General features: G+C 43.6%; 1 protein-coding gene and 1 long non-coding RNA gene across 5 annotated transcripts in view; both read right to left on the bottom strand.

Annotated features, from left to right (window-relative positions):
* Positions 1 to 16,598, bottom strand: part of LOC146520808 (neurabin-2-like) — a 37,395-nt gene extending 20,797 nt beyond the window's left edge. Inside the window, exons 1-6 of one of the 4 annotated variants that reach the window (XM_085156908.1) lie at positions 16,460 to 16,598; positions 16,176 to 16,264; positions 10,083 to 10,478; positions 7,179 to 7,390; positions 6,758 to 7,087; positions 5,953 to 6,642 (exon numbers count right to left, since the gene is read on the bottom strand). In XM_085156908.1, the coding sequence (XP_085013034.1) occupies positions 5,953 to 6,642; positions 6,758 to 7,087; positions 7,179 to 7,390; positions 10,083 to 10,392 (1,542 nt within the window). In that variant the 5' untranslated portion in view covers positions 10,393 to 10,478; positions 16,176 to 16,264; positions 16,460 to 16,598. Of the gene's footprint in view, positions 1 to 5,952; positions 6,643 to 6,757; positions 7,088 to 7,178; positions 7,391 to 10,082; positions 10,479 to 14,471; positions 15,628 to 16,175; positions 16,342 to 16,459 lie in introns of those variants that run through there. The other 3 variants (XM_085156910.1, XM_085156906.1, XM_085156909.1) reach the window with 3 other exon arrangements.
* LOC146520809 (uncharacterized) lies at positions 7,912 to 10,076 on the bottom strand. Its single transcript, XR_014873700.1, has 2 exons — positions 8,972 to 10,076; positions 7,912 to 8,933 (listed from the first exon to the last, which is right to left on the bottom strand). It is a non-coding gene; the product is annotated as an uncharacterized LOC146520809 (long non-coding RNA).
* Positions 16,599 to 17,673: the final 1,075 nt, after the last annotated feature.

The raw sequence follows: 17,673 nt of genomic DNA, 5'->3' as shown, positions 1-17,673 counted from the left end.
AACAGTATAAACACTCACAAGCCACTTCATTAGGTCCACCTGCTTATTCACTCAGTTAGCTAATCAGCCAATCGCAGCAGTATCTCGTTTATTTAGACGTCATGTTCAAACTAAGCACCAGAATGAAGAAAAAAGGAGATTCAGTGACTGAACTTGCAGACGGGCTGATCCGAGTATTGTTGCTGACCACGTCCATCCCTCTATTAGCACAGTGTGCACATTTTCTGATGGTTACTTCCAGCAGGATAGCACGCCACGTCCCAAAGCTCCAATCATCTCAAACTGGTTTTTTGAACCTGTTAAAGAGACCAGTTTGAACAGTCCCCAGATCTTAATCCAGTAGAGCACGAGATGAATAAACCTGCAGCCGCTGTGTGATGCTGAGCAACGTTTCCAGCATCTTGTTGAATCTGTGACGCACGTAATCAAAGGCGACTTTTAACTGATTTCAGTCACAACTGGGAGCATCGTTAACTTTGTAAAGAGATTTCTTCCCTTCAGTTCACATAACTGTACACACCAGGTAGTTTTTTTAAATCCAAACAAAGCTCTATTCTGTGATTCTTATCAGCCGGCTTCCCCTGCTTGTGCGCTTTTTTTTCCTCCCCAAGGAAAACAAACACACCCATCCACATTCCAACTGCTGCTTTCCTACAGAGGTGGCCTTGTACACAAGTCAGCATCTCCACCGTGTGTGTGAGAGAAAGTTTGGATCAATCGCATCTACAGCGGCCACTCCGACGTGTCTTTATCACGCATTAACCTTTATGATGACACAGCGTCCGCGTGCAAGTCCAAAAATCACAAGACCTATTAACCCGTGTTGTAATCACATGGCATTTTAATGAAGTGATGTTCTGCAGACTTGCTCAACACTTGAGGAGCTCTGAGCTGTGCAGGCTAACGCTAACTTCATGATGTAAGAACAGCAATTACTCAGTTCCAGAAACCGGCTGCTGACGGCACTCGACCTGCTTGGACAGCGAGCGTCTTTGTTCCCTGCAGCGGGACACCTCTCAGACAAGCGATGGGTTCAAATCAAACGTCTGCTCCTCTAATGGCGCTTCATGTACACCAAATGTGTTTGTTCCAACAAATATGTCAGACTTTAATAATTTGTGTTACCTGAAATTAAAGCATATAAACCTGCACTAAAGGCTTATCAGGCGCTTCACCCAGCAACCAATGGTCTTCCTCCATCTGGTTGAGGTCCAACACTCTTTTGAAGCACGCCAACTTTCTGTCAGACGGGATGTTTATGTTTCCAAGTTTAGCTAGCTTGGCACCGTGTCAGCACTGGACAACTTTTCCTGACAGAAGATGCCCCTGGGGCGAGGCCTGTTGAAAGACTATTGTTCCCTGGTCCAGCTGGAGCTATTGACAGGTAGCTTCAGTACTCTGAAATCAAGCTGTTTTTTCTCCTTTAGACTGTGAGTAATCTGCACTGCTGCTTGGGTGTGATTTCATTTCATTCCCCCTCATAAACCTCCGCTTCAGTGTGGCGGTGTTTATAGATCTTCTGTAACAACAAGCATACAAGTAGGAAGTGTGTGTGTGTATACAGATAACTGCTGAGTCTAGCTTTAACAGTTGAAGCTTTAGCCTTCCTCTGAACCAAAACGATGATCTCTGCTGTGTCAGATTTGATTTATTAATAATTCTTCATGTCTGACATTTCTTGTTATACAGTAATGTCAAATAGGGCTGCCACAAACGATTATTTTGATAGTCGACTAGTCACCGATTATTTTTGCGATTAGTCGACTAATCAGATCATCATCCATTGGACGTAAAACGTACAGCTTATTGCACCAGCAGCATCTGCTCTTATATAACTATCATTAGCTTACAGCTTTAAGTGTTTAAGGTATGTGCTAACTGAAAATAAAGACAAGATGATAGTTTATTAAATTTTAATGAAATCTGCAGATTGTTTCGGTGAAGTTTAATAAACTCCTTGTTATCTAAAATATAACAGGACACCGGAGTAAATTCTCGAGCATCTCACACTTCTGATAATCAGCTGTCTGCTTGATGTTTATTCAGCTGTGTAAAAACTATAACTTTAATCTCAGCCAAACCGATTTACTCAGGAACAAATAAAATACTAAAAAAAGCCAAACAATAATATTTTTAAGTTATCTAAGTGACTTATATATCATGTTTAACCTGAGTAGCAAAAGACAGCGGTGGGTTTGAAAACGATTTGCCGGGAGTCCGGTGTTCTCACGGCTCTAGTTAGCCTAGTCCCCGGCTAGCTATCGAGCTAGTGGCTAACAGACGTCTCCGAAAACGTCGGAGCGCTTTTGAAAATATGTGGTGTCTTGATAAACTGAGCAGATATTTGAGGTTTACACAGCTACATTCTCGCCTGAAAATATGTTAAACGTTTATTTTGTGACCCAGAAAGAATAATAAGAGTAATATTAAAACTAACTAGCTGCCGCCATTGTTGGAAACTGAGCTGGGCTGCGCTATGAATTCTGGGACACAGCTTCTTCTTCTTCGGGGTTTAACAGCAGCTGGTATCCTTGTACATGCAGTGCTGCCATCTTCTGTTTCAGTCCGTTATTACACTCTTAAATCCTACTACTTATTCCTGCGTCTTTTGGGATCTTACAAAGCTTCAAACGACGCGTCGACTATTAAATCAGTCGTCGACGATTTTGATAGTCGACTAATCGTGACTAGTCGACTAATCGTGGCAGCCCTAATGTCAAAGCGACTGTTTTCTTCTTTGCATTGTAAAAAACGGCATCAGTTCATACATGAATGCTTACTCAGTTTCTCCTGAAATTCTAAGTAATAGGTCACAAGAGTCTGAGATGATGTCATGTAAACTAAAATGTTTACATTTTACAAAGGATGAAGTTGTCAGATTCTTTACTGAGTATAATCGTCTACAAGTTCCCCGTGAACAGCAAGTTGTAGATAAAGGGACTCAAAGAATCCTGAATTCAGATCTTTGGAAGAATCGTGCAACAAAAAAAAGATGGTTTTAGAAGCGTAACTTCCAGTGGAAAGAGGCTTTTCAACGCTTTATCCTTATTAGGAGTTACCCTGGTGTGTGCGTGTGCTGAGTGGCTTCTGTCATGTTTCGGATCTGCTTATACGACATTGTGTTTATCAGAGGTTAGAGCGGACGGTCTCTGCCATGCAGCAGGAAAAACCCTGAAACTGTTCTTTGTTGATATGTACAAGCTGTCAAAACTAGTCGTTACAGGTACAGGAGAGGTTAGCTTGATAAAGCCTTGTTTTGGGGAAAAGTTGTCAAACTTTTTAAGCTATTTTTAGCACTTTTCATGGCGTTTTTATTTCCCAGTGACCACTTTAGTTAGAATAAATGCCTGAGGTGTTTCACGGTGACGACCAAGTGGTGGAACTTACTTGATTTTGACCAGTTTAGAGCGATCGCCAAATCTACCGTCAGCTAGTGCCGGGGTTGTACTGGAGACAGCACGACGAAGTGAACAGGAGGACGAAAGTGGACCACGTGTCATGTTTTATTCTCTGACTTTATAAGTCGGCTCCATAAGTGTGACTGAAAGGAAATAACAGGAGGAAACTGGAGCCTTCCCGACTGAGTCCATGTCAGCACAGTCAGCCTTTAGCTAGCTTAGCTCTAATTCTGTGGATGTTTTTCTAGCTCATTTTAAGCTCATGTCCACACTGCAGAGGATAAACTGGCAAACAAATATTTTTCTCCCTGTTTTGACCCTCAAACTTGATTAAAACTGTGTTGCCAGCCTCCAAAAAAATCAACAGAAGCGATGTGCACTAGGCATGGTTCAAATGCTCAGAAAATGTTATCAGAGGAATGAAGTTAGAGAAAAAGTACAATTTGTTGGAGTAAAGACAAAGAGGTGTGAATGGTGTGTCTTCAGATTTAACTGTTGATTGCTAACACGCAGTGTTTACATCTTAATAACCATTAAAGTAAATTTAGTCAAAGTTATTTTCAATAATAACCTTAACTTTGAATAATGATTCAAAACAGCTGCTCAAATATAAAACAAAGAACAGAAAATGAAAAATCCTCCTGATGTGGAGGACGAAGAGTCGAAAACAACGCACGATGTCATCTGTGCTAATCGGCTTTTATTCCGTCTTTAATGATTTATTATTTTGTCTTTCTTTGTTGCAAACTCTGCTTTCATTACTCTTCCTGTGTCGGCCAATCAGCACTTCACCTGCATGCATCATCATCATCATCAGGTATCAGGCTGGATAAAGGTGCATCCTTGTATCTTTGCTGTTTTTGTCCACAGCAGAAAAGCCACGCACACAAACATCCTCTAACTCGCACGAGCCAGATAGTGTTTAGTGCAGAACTCAAATGAAGTGCATTAAAAAGAGAAGAAAGAAAAAACAAACACAAAACAAGCTAAATGTTGAATGTTAGAAGCCGCTGTGTGTGAGAGCCCACTCTGATGATGCAGAGATGGGGCGGGCATGGAGGAAGTGTACCTTGAAAAGGCTGGCCACAAAGCTGCAGCTAGCAACCAACTGAATCACTGTGGCTGAAATGTTTTTGCAGCCCACTCTTGCACGTCATCTTCTCTGTAAATCTATTACAGTTACTTAAATATGTCTTTCAATCAAGAGGAAAGAAACACACAAACACGGATACATATTTACTTAGAAACGCCGATCAAAGCTGTAAATCTACCCGGTGCAGCTGTTACCTTTGTAGTAAACAACACAACACAGCCTCAGGCCACAGCTCCACTTTTAGCCGCTCTGTGGCCAAAGAGGTCAGAAGCTAAACGTTTCCAGGTCCATGAAAATGAAAGGAATTCCTTTTTTTGCCCTGACGCTTGGCCTGAAATTAAACCTTCCTGCTAACACCATTAGCAAACATGACCGGGCGGGCAAAGCTCGCCATCACTTGCCATCTACATCGGCATGCAGCGCTCTTCCTTCCTGTTCTTATCAGTGTTACGTGCTACATTATCAAACTCTGTGGTATGTCATTCAGAGGTCTGTCTAAACATATTAGGGGACGCGCCGTATTATTATTATTAACGCAGGTCGAGACAAGTTGCCCAACCAGCTGTTGCAAGGCTGCAGGACAGCTCTGCATCAGACAAAAGAGCTTCTTTTGAATCAAGAGCTACATGAACAAACACACTTTAAGCACTGGCAGGAAGTAGCATGGCGAAATCAAAGAGTGAAAATCCCCTGTGCACCCTCCGTGTGTGATGAAGGAAGTCACTGAGTGTTTTTCAGTTGTTTTAGGGCAGTGTTCATTTTTTTTTGAGTTTCCGTGGTTTCATAAATTGCAGAGCATGCGTGAAGCGAGTGCCATCGCTCGACTAAGTTAGTTATGATCCAACTTACTGTAAACAAAGAGTCTGGAGCTCAAGATACTGAGCAGAAGCTTTTTTAACTCATATGCTACTGACCCCGTCTTCCTGCCTTTTTAGTGCTTATTAGCTAGCGCTCGCTAGCAGCAGCTACTCGGGTTGTTGTGAAACTAACTTCAAGACGCTAAAACACTGAGGCAAAAGGGACTTATTATTATGTAACAGGTACAAGTTTATGAGCAATTAAATAAATTGTCAAGTCCTCATATTTATTAAAAGATCAGCGCTTTCTGGTTGTTGCTACCTTCAACATTTTCCCTTGACCAGCTTAATTCAGGAGGATGAATCCTAACGATCAGCTCGTTCCTTAACCTCTCTTTCTGTGCTGACATCAGCACATAAATCCAGAGAATCTAATGAAGCTGATTGTTTCATATTAAGTGTAATGAACACTGAGTCTGTGCACTACTGGAAAGTCGGTGGTGTTTGCTTCAAATATCACTGAAGCAGTAACTGCCGTGTCTGGAAGATGAAACCACAGAGGAAGTGGCTCAAGATTGACTTCCTCTTATGAAATCGGAGCGGTGGATGCAGTAAAATTAAGACTAATGTGCGCTCAAAAAAAGAAGAAGAAGAAGAAACTCACTCTGATTGGCTGAGTGCTGAAGCAAATCTTTCTACTGGGTGGCGGAGGCTCCTCTTCCTCAGGAAGGCCTGGGATTTCTGAGCAGCTGGACTCTGGCTGATATGCCTCCTCCTCGTCTTCGTCTTCCTCATCGTCCAGCTGGCTTCCCCCAGAGTCCTCCTCCCCGAGCCCGCTGTACGCGCTGATATCTATCAGATCTCCCTCAGAATAATCCTCCTTCCTCGAACCATCCTCGTCATTCTCATCTTTGGCCCTCTCCTCAGAGTCCTCTTCTTTCTCCTCCGATGAAGGAGAGGAAGATGGAGGCGCTTTCTCTCCATTTTCCAGCGAGGCATGAACCTCAGCTTGCACCAGCCTACCCGCGGCCTCAGATCCCGCAGTGGCGCCGTCCTGATCGCCAGACTCTGGCTGCAGCCCAGAGGCTTCCACTGTACTCGAACCCTTGGCCTCAGTTGCTGCCGGCTCTGGTTTGGCCTCCGATGAAGAGGAGATGGAAGTGACGGTCACTGAGGAAGAGGAGGAATAGGAAGAGTTGGAGAGCTGGTCCCCCGACAGTCCAAATCCATCCTTCTCTTCACTGGTCGCGGTTCCCTCCATGTTCCTTTCTAGAGAACCCGTTTCTTCCTTGTTACTCGTAACTCCTGCTTTTACGTCATCTTTCTCGTCCTTATCTGCAGGTATCACCTTTGACTGGAAGAAAAGCACAGGGAGATCATGTAGTAGTGCAATCAAAAGATTTTCTAGTTCAAGAACTTCCCTACAGCTTAATTGCAAAGTTTTAAGTTTTTGAGAAAATCCTTTTCACCTTCCTCTCTGCTGCTTCCACTCTGGGTGGAGGTTTGGGTTTTGGTGCCAAAGCAGGGGCTGACCGACGCTGGGGGAGGTAGAGATTGTTTTGCAGGTCACCCTTTTCGAATGCGGCGCTGAGTTGGCTCACAGTGGGACTGACGGCCTCGCCTGGCCCGACTGAAGCTGCAGTAGAGGAAATTGGAGGGGTGGGAACAGGCGGATCATCTAGCCGGTCCAGAGCTTCGGTGGACCCATTAAAGCGAGCCACAACATCTAGACGGCTGCCCTGGAAGCCCGACGCCCGCTCTTTCTTCAGCAAGATGCGGTTAGTGGCAGCTTGCTTCTCCTGAAGGACGCACAAATAACCAGTCAGTTGAAGATTATAAGCGAGCTATGTCAACTAACGGTTAAAAAATAACAACGCAAGTGTATCTGACCTGCAGAGTCCGCTGCTCAAAGATCCTCCTGGTCTCCTGGAGCTTGGACAAGCCCACAGATGAGCTACTGCCCTCCCTACCAACTTTAGAGTCAAAGCGGTTGACCCTTTCAGAGACCGTGCCCCCAAGTTTCAGCAGGGCGCTGTGGTCGACGTGCTCATTGAGGCTGGATACCCTCGGCAGGGACAGTTTCACTGCCTGTTCCTTACCTACTAATGACAGAAAATAAACAAGTTGTAAAAAAACGGGAAGTACAGGCTAACACCACTGAGTTCACCAGAGCAGGTGGTTTTATCATTAATGAATTTTGGCTACACGAAGTATCACAGCATGGATATCATCAACACATTTGTCTTTGTTCATAACCCAGTTTCTATGCCTGCTACTATCAATAAACATGGCCTTAAGTGTTGGTGGCTAAATTTAGCCGCTTTAGCAGGAGCTTAATAACATATGTTAGCATTGTAACATATGTTAAAAACAAAATCTGAACTTACTTCAAAACCATAATCTTGTAAAAAGAATACACACATATGCAACATAAGGATACTGGTCACAATAGACAGGCTAACGGCTAAAGGCTAGTTAGCTAGTTCCTAGCTAGCAACCTTAAGCTAGCTAATCCATGTAAAAAAAGGGGCTTCTTCTGTCTGTAGTGTAGCACTAGTGCAAGTGCTAAGGTTGCAAATACCTGGTGGAAAAATACAGAAGCTACAGTGTTTTTACGTTTAAGAAAAAAAAATCTTTTGAGGATATGAAAATAAGGATCTTTTTATTAATGTATTTGGATGCTCAGTTCCACTCTGACAGGAGGCAGAGGAGAACTGAATCGTCACAGCAAAATGCTTTGAGTGTGAGGACTAATGGTCCCCATGACTTTATTTTCAGAGCACTTTTCAAGCTTTTGCTGTTTCCAGTGTTGCCAACTCTTCAGTAAGGAAAATCGCCATTGGCTGTCCTAAAAGTCGCTAAATGACGTCATCGCCTAATTTGTATAATTGGTCATGCTAATATAATTGTAACCTACTTTGTTGGAGAGAGAAATAACATCGTGGAAGAGACATGAAGTGAGTAAAAAACGTCCTAAATGCATTTAGAGTTTATTTAGAACTACAAATTAAATTTTAGCAATTTTTTTTTTTTTTAATGTCACTATTCCAACCCTGCTCCTTTATCCGAGCTTGGACCGGCAAAAGTGACCCGAAATAGGCACTCTGGTGGAGTTAATGTGTTTGTGTGTGTGTGTGTGTGTGTATAAGTAGTTTTAAACCTCGTGATCCACAAAACAGCATAACAGTAAAAGAAGAACTGACTGCAGGAGCAGCGGCTTCGCTCATGCGCGATTCATTTGCAGTTTGGACGCACAGGTGTGAACATCTTCTGCCCTGATAGCAGCTGGGGGAGGACTATCCTCCGCCGGTGAGCGCTTTGGAATCGGCGAGGTACCCACGGCAGCACCCGCTGCGTGTTGAGAGTAAAAGCGATACCCGCTTTCACGTCAAAAAGTCGTCATAAATAAGTCTCCAATAACACCAGAAAAAGTCGCCAGATTTGTCGCTAGTCGCTTTTTAGAAAAAAAGTCGCTAAGGGGGTCTGAAAACTCGCTAAATATAGCGACAATGTCGCTAAGTTGGCAACACTGGTTGTTTCCAGGTTACAAAAAACATCTTTTGATCACAATGCAGATACTGAAAGCCCCACCCTCTCTGACTGTGTTTGACTGGTGAGAGGTAAAAAGAGTTGTTGAGCACAACACTCAACACACACACACACACACACACACACACACACACACACACACACACACAAACATGACTAGCCATGCTAACATTCGAAGCTGACTTATCAGATAATTTGTGTTTTTAAAGATTTCTAGATCAAACCTTTACTATGGTAAACCCGCTTCTCTTTGTGAACACTGGAGAATTTAACATTTTTCTGTCTTTCGATGGCCGACACCTGAGAATTAGAGGATATTTGTGGTTCTAGTTGTGTAAGTAACCCTCTTGTATATTTCCAACATATCACTCACATTACTGTCTACCAACTTTCCATTGGTAGTCATTCAATCTCGCCTTATATTTCACATTAGCTTAACTTGACACTTGGCCACTTCATTTCACCAGTTGTTACTTGGCCTGTTATTGTCAGAAGTCAGAAAAGGAATCGTTGTCATTGCAAGTATTGGGTTTATCTTTCACATTTGAATACTGGTACCAACTGATATTACTCTTTGGCATAATATATTCTAAATTTGGTGTCTGAGAGCCACAGTTGCTGCAGTAGTCTTCTGATCGACACTTGACACAAAACCTCCACATCAGCGCTGGTATAGTAGTAGAAGCAGTCGAGACAGAAAGCAAATACAGCAACACATTGCAGAATTTTTTCCCCCCTATCTATTGCCGCATCGCTCTCTGTATAACTTGTAATTTTCAGCACTGAAATGATGGTAAAACCCAATACGACCACTGGTCACCCTACGTGTGACATCGAGGGGTACACGAACAGCCGAACATTAGTACCAATGTAATTTTGTCTGTACCCTAAAACAGCAGTCCGTAAACTTTTTTTGCGCTACAGACCGGTTTATGTCCAACAATATTTTCTCTGACCGGCGTTTAAGGTGTCTCGGATAAATACAACAAGATTTATTCATAACAGACAGACCCAGGGAAACCGAGTTAACTATTAAAATGTTAAAAATAACCCGATAAAAACCCTGAAAACCATAAATTTCACACCCGGGCCTCAACTCTCGCGGCCCGGTACCAAACGACTCACAGACCGATACCGGTCCGCGGCCCGGGGATTGGGGACCGCTGTCCTAACTGAATTCGGTAACCGACCCTACAAGTTGCTGCATTCCTTGATTCTAAAGGGTTCTGTGAAAAGGCTAGTTACCAATCATTTTGGCTCCATCCTCTTCATCGCCGGGAGACTGCATCTGCATGAACATGTTCTTGATACGGTGAACATTTGAGCCATATTTCCGGCCCCTCCCAGTAGGCCGGGGCAGAGGAGCGGGTTTTGAGGGAGGGTCAGCGCCTCCATTGGCGGCATTGTTGAGGTGGTCTGTGGCCTTCTTCAGCGCCGCAAGACCTGCCTCGTAGGCATTGCGGTGGGGAGACGGACTTCGCAGATTAGAGCTCCCGTTGCTCCCACCGGAGGCCCCGTTGCCTCCCGTGGCCGACGGAGGCTCGGTCTTCATCATGTTTGGTGAGTCAAATGTCCCGTGGTGAATAGCAGGTTGGCAAGAATGAGGGGGGCAGCATCCTGGAGCTGTCTGACATTCACCTCCTGAATAAAACAGAAATAGATCAATGAGCCGTGTACTCTGGACACGTCTGTGCATCGGCTTAAACATTCTGAAGGATATGAGGCAAATTAAATTTACATGTTGGATTTTTCAAAGCTTTAACCAGCAAATTGCTGTGCAACCAAGGCAAACATGCAGATAAGACCCACAGATGTTCACAGTGAACAGCTGAAGCCACCCAGCAGGCCTTCATTTTGTTGCACTGAAGTAATACTTTAGCCCAAAATCCCAAACAGCCAGCGGTGCCAGCTTCTCAAGGGTAACTATGCTAGTTTGCAAAGGACCTCTTGGCTGTATGCTGTCGCTCAGACAAGGTTTTTGATACATACAATTAGGTTGCATATGATTGTGATCAATAATCAAAGATTCTTTAACAAACACATGTATTTGTGCCACCTGTAGGAGCCAGCTGGGAGAGTGTTAACAGAGTATAACTAAGCTGAAGATGAGCGAACTTGGCATTAGACGGCATCACAATCGCCCCTCTGTGTACACCCACACGGCGCTGCCGTCAATATAATCCAATTAAAACAATGACGCAGTGTGACAACCCCCCCTCCCCCCGCGCGTGTTTATATTGCTGCGCCTAATGCCAAACTTGCTTCGTGATAGACTTGCCAGATAAATACAGCACGAATACAGAACAGCCCTTTAGTCCCAAGATATCACAGTGTTTTCTCGTGATAGCATCTCATTTACTGGTTGACAGCATTTGTGCCGTCAGAGCTTTGCAACAGGGATTCCTGATGTTTTCATCAGGCTTGATTGACTCTATAAAAACTATGTAGTATAACAGAGACAGCAATTAGAACACAATGAATTATAGAAAGTGTAACGAGGTTTCTTGATAAACTGCCAATGACATGCTAATAACTGCCGGCAACTTTGATTTGATTTTTCTTCGATAGTTGCGTGACCTTTTATAATTTAAGGTCACGGCAGTAGTTGTGAGTGCACCAAATTTAACAGATCAAACTAAATTAGGAAACTTAGATTAGCTTAGCTTAACTTGGGTAGACAGCTAGCCTTGTACAATCAAAACAAACAATTCCTGCTAGCACCTCTAGCAACCCCTCACATGCTACCATTGGCAACACTGCACAACCCTGGCAAAGCACAAGTTCCCAAAAAAACAACAAAACAAACTGCAGTTCTACTAATGACCACTTGAAATTGGCTTAAAAAAAAAAAAAACGCGACTCAATCTCCACAGGTTCCAATGCTAAAACGCCAACTTTACAATATTAAAAAGTGAACCTGGCACAAGAGGTTTGGATTCCTAGTCTCCCTCTTCATAACAAATGTATAATGCATGTTTTTTTAAACATCTGTTACGCCCTAAAAGGTGCTAAAGAGTGTGGCTGCTGCCGAGTCTACGTACACAGCTGATAGCTTAGTGCTACGCCACAGTTCTAATTATTAGCATCACTGATTTGAACGTCTCTACCACTTGTGAAGTATCGATCCATTCTGGAGTGTTTTTGTTTGTTTTTGGACTTATCTGACAAATATTATGGCTTGCTGTGTGGTACAGCCTGCCCAAGGAATATGTGCTTCAGCTTTTGTATTTCAGTAGACTGTTGTTTTGCACTAATTAGCATCTAAGCCTCTCAACTAAATATGCTAACTTCTGGCTGAAATGAACACGGCAGAAGCCAAAACACTAACATTAAAGCCTTAAAATGTAAAATCAGAACCAACCACGGCATCCATCTTTTACATGCAGTCTATGGTTACCAATTTGTAGCAATCTTCTCTGTTACATCTTCATAAATAGCGCTATGGGGTTTTGTGCAAATACATTTCTTAGCTAGCAGAAGTAGCATCAAGGTGATAAGGCAGGTGATTCCCCTTCTTTAGTACTTCAATAATCGAACCCTGATGAAAAATAAATAAATACATTTGTAATTTCAAGGATTACCTAATGGAACGTGGACACAGACACATCTAATTTTCCCAGCAGACTGTGGGATTTGTGTGAAAATTCACAGCTGATGTGTGAAGATTCATACTGTCATTTATGTTACACTGTCACAATGTTACCTCTACTTTAACTTATCATTGCTCAATGCAAAGAAGCACAGTTCACTTTACTGCATTTACTTTGCCTCTTTGAGTCTCAAGTATAAAACCTGAATCAGAATTTCCACTAAGGATTGTACCAAACGGACTCCAAATGAGGATACCCACCAATACAGGAGCCCGCGACTTCATGGGCAACTAAGGCTGTGTTTCATTTGTCTTCCACAACTTGAATTTACGAGGTCACCACAAACTGCCTGAACTAAATCGCTACATTTTCCAGTATCTTCGGTGCAACGTAGTCGAGTTTGTGTTTGGCTGTTAATCAAAAGTCAATGCAGCAATTACATTTTAAACTCTTAAGATGAACAACTCTCTACTCAGACTAAAATCTTTACAGCTCCGTAACAAGAACTAGCAGATGTTTTCCTTTGTTGCATGATAAACTATAACTTAATGAAAATGAATGTTCCTCAGTGGCTTGTGCTTAAGGTTTAAACATTTCCATCTCCATGTTTTTATTGCTGGAACTTCTGGAATAGCTTTTCAGCAAGTTGTTCTAAGACAGCTTCATTCTGATTGGCTGCCCCTCATAAACAGAAGGTCTGGATTGGCTTGACCTCTGTGCTCACAACCAAAGCTGTGAGCCTAAGATGATGTATTAGGAATAGCTGGAGTAGCTGACGTCACAGAGGCCCAAAGGTAGGAAAAATGGTTGAAACAGAATGTTTGCAGAAGCCTGAAGCCTGAGATTCATGGTGCATGTTTGACGTTCCAGCGTTTGCTGTTGCACATAAAACTCCGCTCATTCCCACTTGCAGCTACTTACAAATGCTTTGCAGAAACATGCATCGTTGCTAAAGGAACCCCGAGCAGGTTGGATCATGTAACCGTTTAGCTTTCCGTGACGGTGCTAACAAACAGGATGTCGATGGAGATGAAACCATTTTTAGAGATGTGAAACTAATTAAACTAAACAAAGGCAACACTTTTTATCACCGCCCACGGCTGTGGCTACGTGGAATTTCAATGCATTTATTTTGAAATCATAATTACCTACAAACATTATAATCTAGACACTAGAATAAGGTCATGTTTGTACAGGAAAGAACAAATAATTAAACTGTAAGTGATGCATGATCAGTTTTAAGTATTGCATCACTTCAGGTAGAAGATAAATCTACATTGTAAGTAAATGTAAGTAGTGTGTAGTTACCTGGCAAACAAACAGTATTATGCACTGGCTCAAGTGTTATCCAGTGATGTCAATATGTACCTTTTCGACGCCTCCTATGATTTCTTACTCAGACACGAGGGTAATCTGAATATCTTTGGATGCTAGCGTAAGGGTCACATGTCTGAACTTTTGCCATCTTTGCCTGCAGGAAGTCCTTTTATGGAGAAAACCAGTAATTAAAAATAAATTATCAGACAAAACAATGATGAATTCTACTTGTAAACATAGCTGAAAGGCAGTCTGGGTAATAAGAAGCAGTGTTTATAGTACAGTCTGGCCTCACACTTACTCCAGATGGCACTGCCGGCCGTGGGGGGGGCAGACACACACACACTGCAACAATGGTCTTGTGACACTGTCTTGCTAAATACTCAATTCTCACATACAGATCATGTGAAGTCAAGTGAGCAAATTGAATGTAAAGCCAATAACTTTCACACAAGCCACCAAAATTCACACACACACACACACACACACACACACACTTTAAAGTTCTTGGCTCGTTTCCTGATATTGTTCAAATGAAGCTCCCGCTCTGATTGAGAAACAGCATGACAAACACACATAAACCCCTAAAACGCACAACACCAGCAAACAGACTGCAACTCCAGTCTCCAGCGTGACGTGGGCGGCCCTTTGCGCCTCTTCACTCGTTGGTGTGGAGCCACCAGTTAAAAGAAACGTAACTAAATCCAGCACAAGTACGGTGAAGCACCTCTTTCGAAGAACAACTCAATCCGCCTCCTGCCTGCCTCTCATCCCTCGCGGTTTGGGGTTGCTTCCTGCCATTCAGTGTAGAGTCTGACTACCAGCTGGGCTCCGGTTCTCCTGTTCAATAACACACATGGTTTCACACGCAGCAGCGTCCTTTTCAGTTTATTATAACCAGTTGGTCTCACTCTCGAAACATCAGGGTCACTGATTTGCCTCAGCTCTTACTGACTTCTCTAATCTCTAACTAGATAACAGGATATTGCTTTCACCTGTACTCACAGACAGGGCTCCCATCCTCCACCCACACACACACACACACACACACACACACCCACACACACACTCAGTATCAAGTACGGCAATACGATCCAAAAAATAAAAACAATGCATCAGAACCACTGCCTGCACCAGTCACCCTAAGCATATGCAGGCAAGCATCTATTGACTTGTAATCTATTTATGGGAGGTCCTTGAACGCCTCCTCCCATCACTAAATACAGGCTACATCACACGCACACCCCTGTGTTTTCTGAGTGTTTGGGTGGTTAGTATGGCACAAGTAACCTTGTCTCGTGATCTACTGTAAAACCGAGGAGTGCTCAGTTCACTGTAACCGCTCACATCTGTCTGTGTGTCACCGTCTCTGCAGTAGCTCAGCTACATAATGCTTGAAACTGGCACGATAATACACTGGCCGTTCAGACGCGAGCATTAAAGTCCTTATGCCCTGCGTGCGTCACGCACACAGTGTCCAACAGAAGGCACATTATGGTAAACACAATGACTCCATCTATTCACACGACAATCGCTGCATCGGGCCTCGGCTAGTGCAAAGGTTCATTCTGGCAGACGGTCTGCCTGCGTGCTCCTCCTGCTGCTGCTGCCACAAGCTCGAGAGAGGCTTTGTTGGCATAGCGACATATGCTCCACGCACCAAACTCCTATCCGAAAACGGCTCCTTTTTTGTGCCGCTTCTTTTCTAGCAAACACGTCAATCGCCAAATAAGACTGAATACGTACTGTTAGTAAGCGCACACTTTTCAACAAATCGGCGTCCGTGCAGCACACACAGCAGCGTTTATCTCACACTAATGTCAACTATTGTTTGCGGGTCGCGTGCCGTGGTCCCGCTCACTGCACGTCAATACCTGTACGCTGTAGCATTATACGCTGTATAATTTATACGCTGTAGCAGCAGGCGACATGCACTATGCTCGCACGTTATCATTGGTTTTAATTTGAAATAAAAAGGTTTGATGAATGAGTCTGGCGCCGAATCCGACAGAGTACCCCGAGGAACCCGGAGAAGTTTCAAACGGTCTGATAAAAGGGTGGGTAACCCTGCTGGCAGTGAGTCGAGTGCAAAATTTCACGTTTTTGTAAAAGACTTTGGCGTGGCGTTCTCAAGGATAAGCGTGAGCAGTGGAATAGGGTGTTCCCGCGTGTCTTTCCCTGCTGTGTTTCAGCGCGGCCGTTATTATCCGGTTGATACGATGAAGGCGCAGAGCTGTGGCGGTATCGGACGGTTTCACCGGCCGGTTCCAGGACCCAGAGGCAGCCGGTACGCAGGCCCCGCTCAGCGTCTGCTGCGCCGCGTCGCTTCCTTCCTGCAGCCTCTCTCCTCTCCCGCAGACACACGGCAGCTTTTTTTAACGCGGGTAAAACGACGGCACGAGCTGACCCGTGTGCTAACCTTCAGCCATACCTTGTATTCCAGCTTGATGAAGCTGCCCGGTGCTCGTTAGGACCCGCGGTGAACGCTGCCCATTGTCCTTCTGTTGCTGCCGATTCCTCCTGCGAAGCAAAGCAGACTGAGTGCCTGCCTCCTCTCTGCTCCTCCTTCTCCTCCCCCCTCACATCATCTGTTTTCCTCCGTCCCCCTCTCTCTCTCTGTTTCCTCCTCACCCCTACTCCTCTTCCTCTCCTCCCCCTATATTCTCCCCAACCCGTTTCCTGCTCGTTCACACCTTTATCCGTCCACACACTCACCCTTCTCCCTCCTCAGGCGTCGTTCATCAGGTGTGGTTGAATCATTCAGTTAAACCAAACAAGCAGCAACTACCGGATCTTATATAAAGCGAGTCCTGCCGGCCTCCGCTGGTTAGCTGCTTTTTTCTCCTCATTTATTTTGGTTGTTTTTGTGTTTCTGCGGTTGGATGACTTTTACGAGCTGTTCGGTAGAAACAGCGAGAGTTCCTCTCCGGATACAGTAGAGCTTCAGCGACCTCTGCTGGCAGAAGCTGTCACTGCCAAACGCAAGGTGCAGTGACGCCACCGCTGCAGCAGCTGTTTGCACTCATTTACTGTACTTTTACTGTGATTTTACTGCTTTTTATTTACAGTGTTATTGCATTTTCAATACCTTACAGTACATACAGAACTTTTTTACTAACATCATTGTAATTCTATACTTTCATTTACCTTTATAGCTTTAATTTACTGTACTTTTACATTTTTTCCAGTGATGCTGTTATGGGTGTATTTTCATTTACATCACTTTTATTTTTGTTTTTCTGCTGTGTTTACAATACTTTTGATATACTTTTATACATAAGGCAAGTCTCAGGAAGGGAGCATATGTCAGCCAGTGTTTTGTTCTCTAAGGTGATGGAAATGATTTTTTTTTATTTAAACAACTTATAAAATGTAAAATAATAAAAATCTGATAAAAACGGGTGGTTACTATAACGGTCACTGTGGAGTAAAAAGTATGCCATATCTCTCAAATGCAGTCAAATAAACAGTGTTATTTGAAAATATCCACATACCTTAAGTTCCACAAAATTACGTTTCAAATGAATGCGAGCACAGCACCACAGCCTACCTGCTGTTTAACCTGCTGACAAGCAGGAAGCAGCCAGAATAAAGACGAAGGGAGGGACACTTGTTTCAGGCAGAACTGAGAGGCCGTACCACGACCCACTTTCACATAAATAAGGATTATTCTGAACTGTGAGTTCAATAAAAACACAATCTTTTGTTAAATACAAGTCAATAAAAGTCCTCAGAATATTTAAATCCACAAGATCTTTCCTTGTAAAGGAAACAGCTTAGAAAGCTGTTAAAAGCACACGTCTGCTGATGCTGTGATCCTTTAACAAGGGAGTTCACCATATTCAAGTGGTCACAGCAAGGAGCTGCATCGTTGTAAATATTCAAACTGGGTTTGTTCAAAATCACAACCTTTCAGCTTGTTCGTGGTC

The sequence above is a fragment of the Neolamprologus multifasciatus genome, chromosome 4 (assembly GCF_963576455.1).
Source record: "Neolamprologus multifasciatus chromosome 4, fNeoMul1.2, whole genome shotgun sequence".
Lineage (NCBI taxonomy): Eukaryota > Metazoa > Chordata > Actinopteri > Cichliformes > Cichlidae > Neolamprologus > Neolamprologus multifasciatus.
This window is presented reverse-complemented; position numbering and strand designations above follow the sequence as displayed.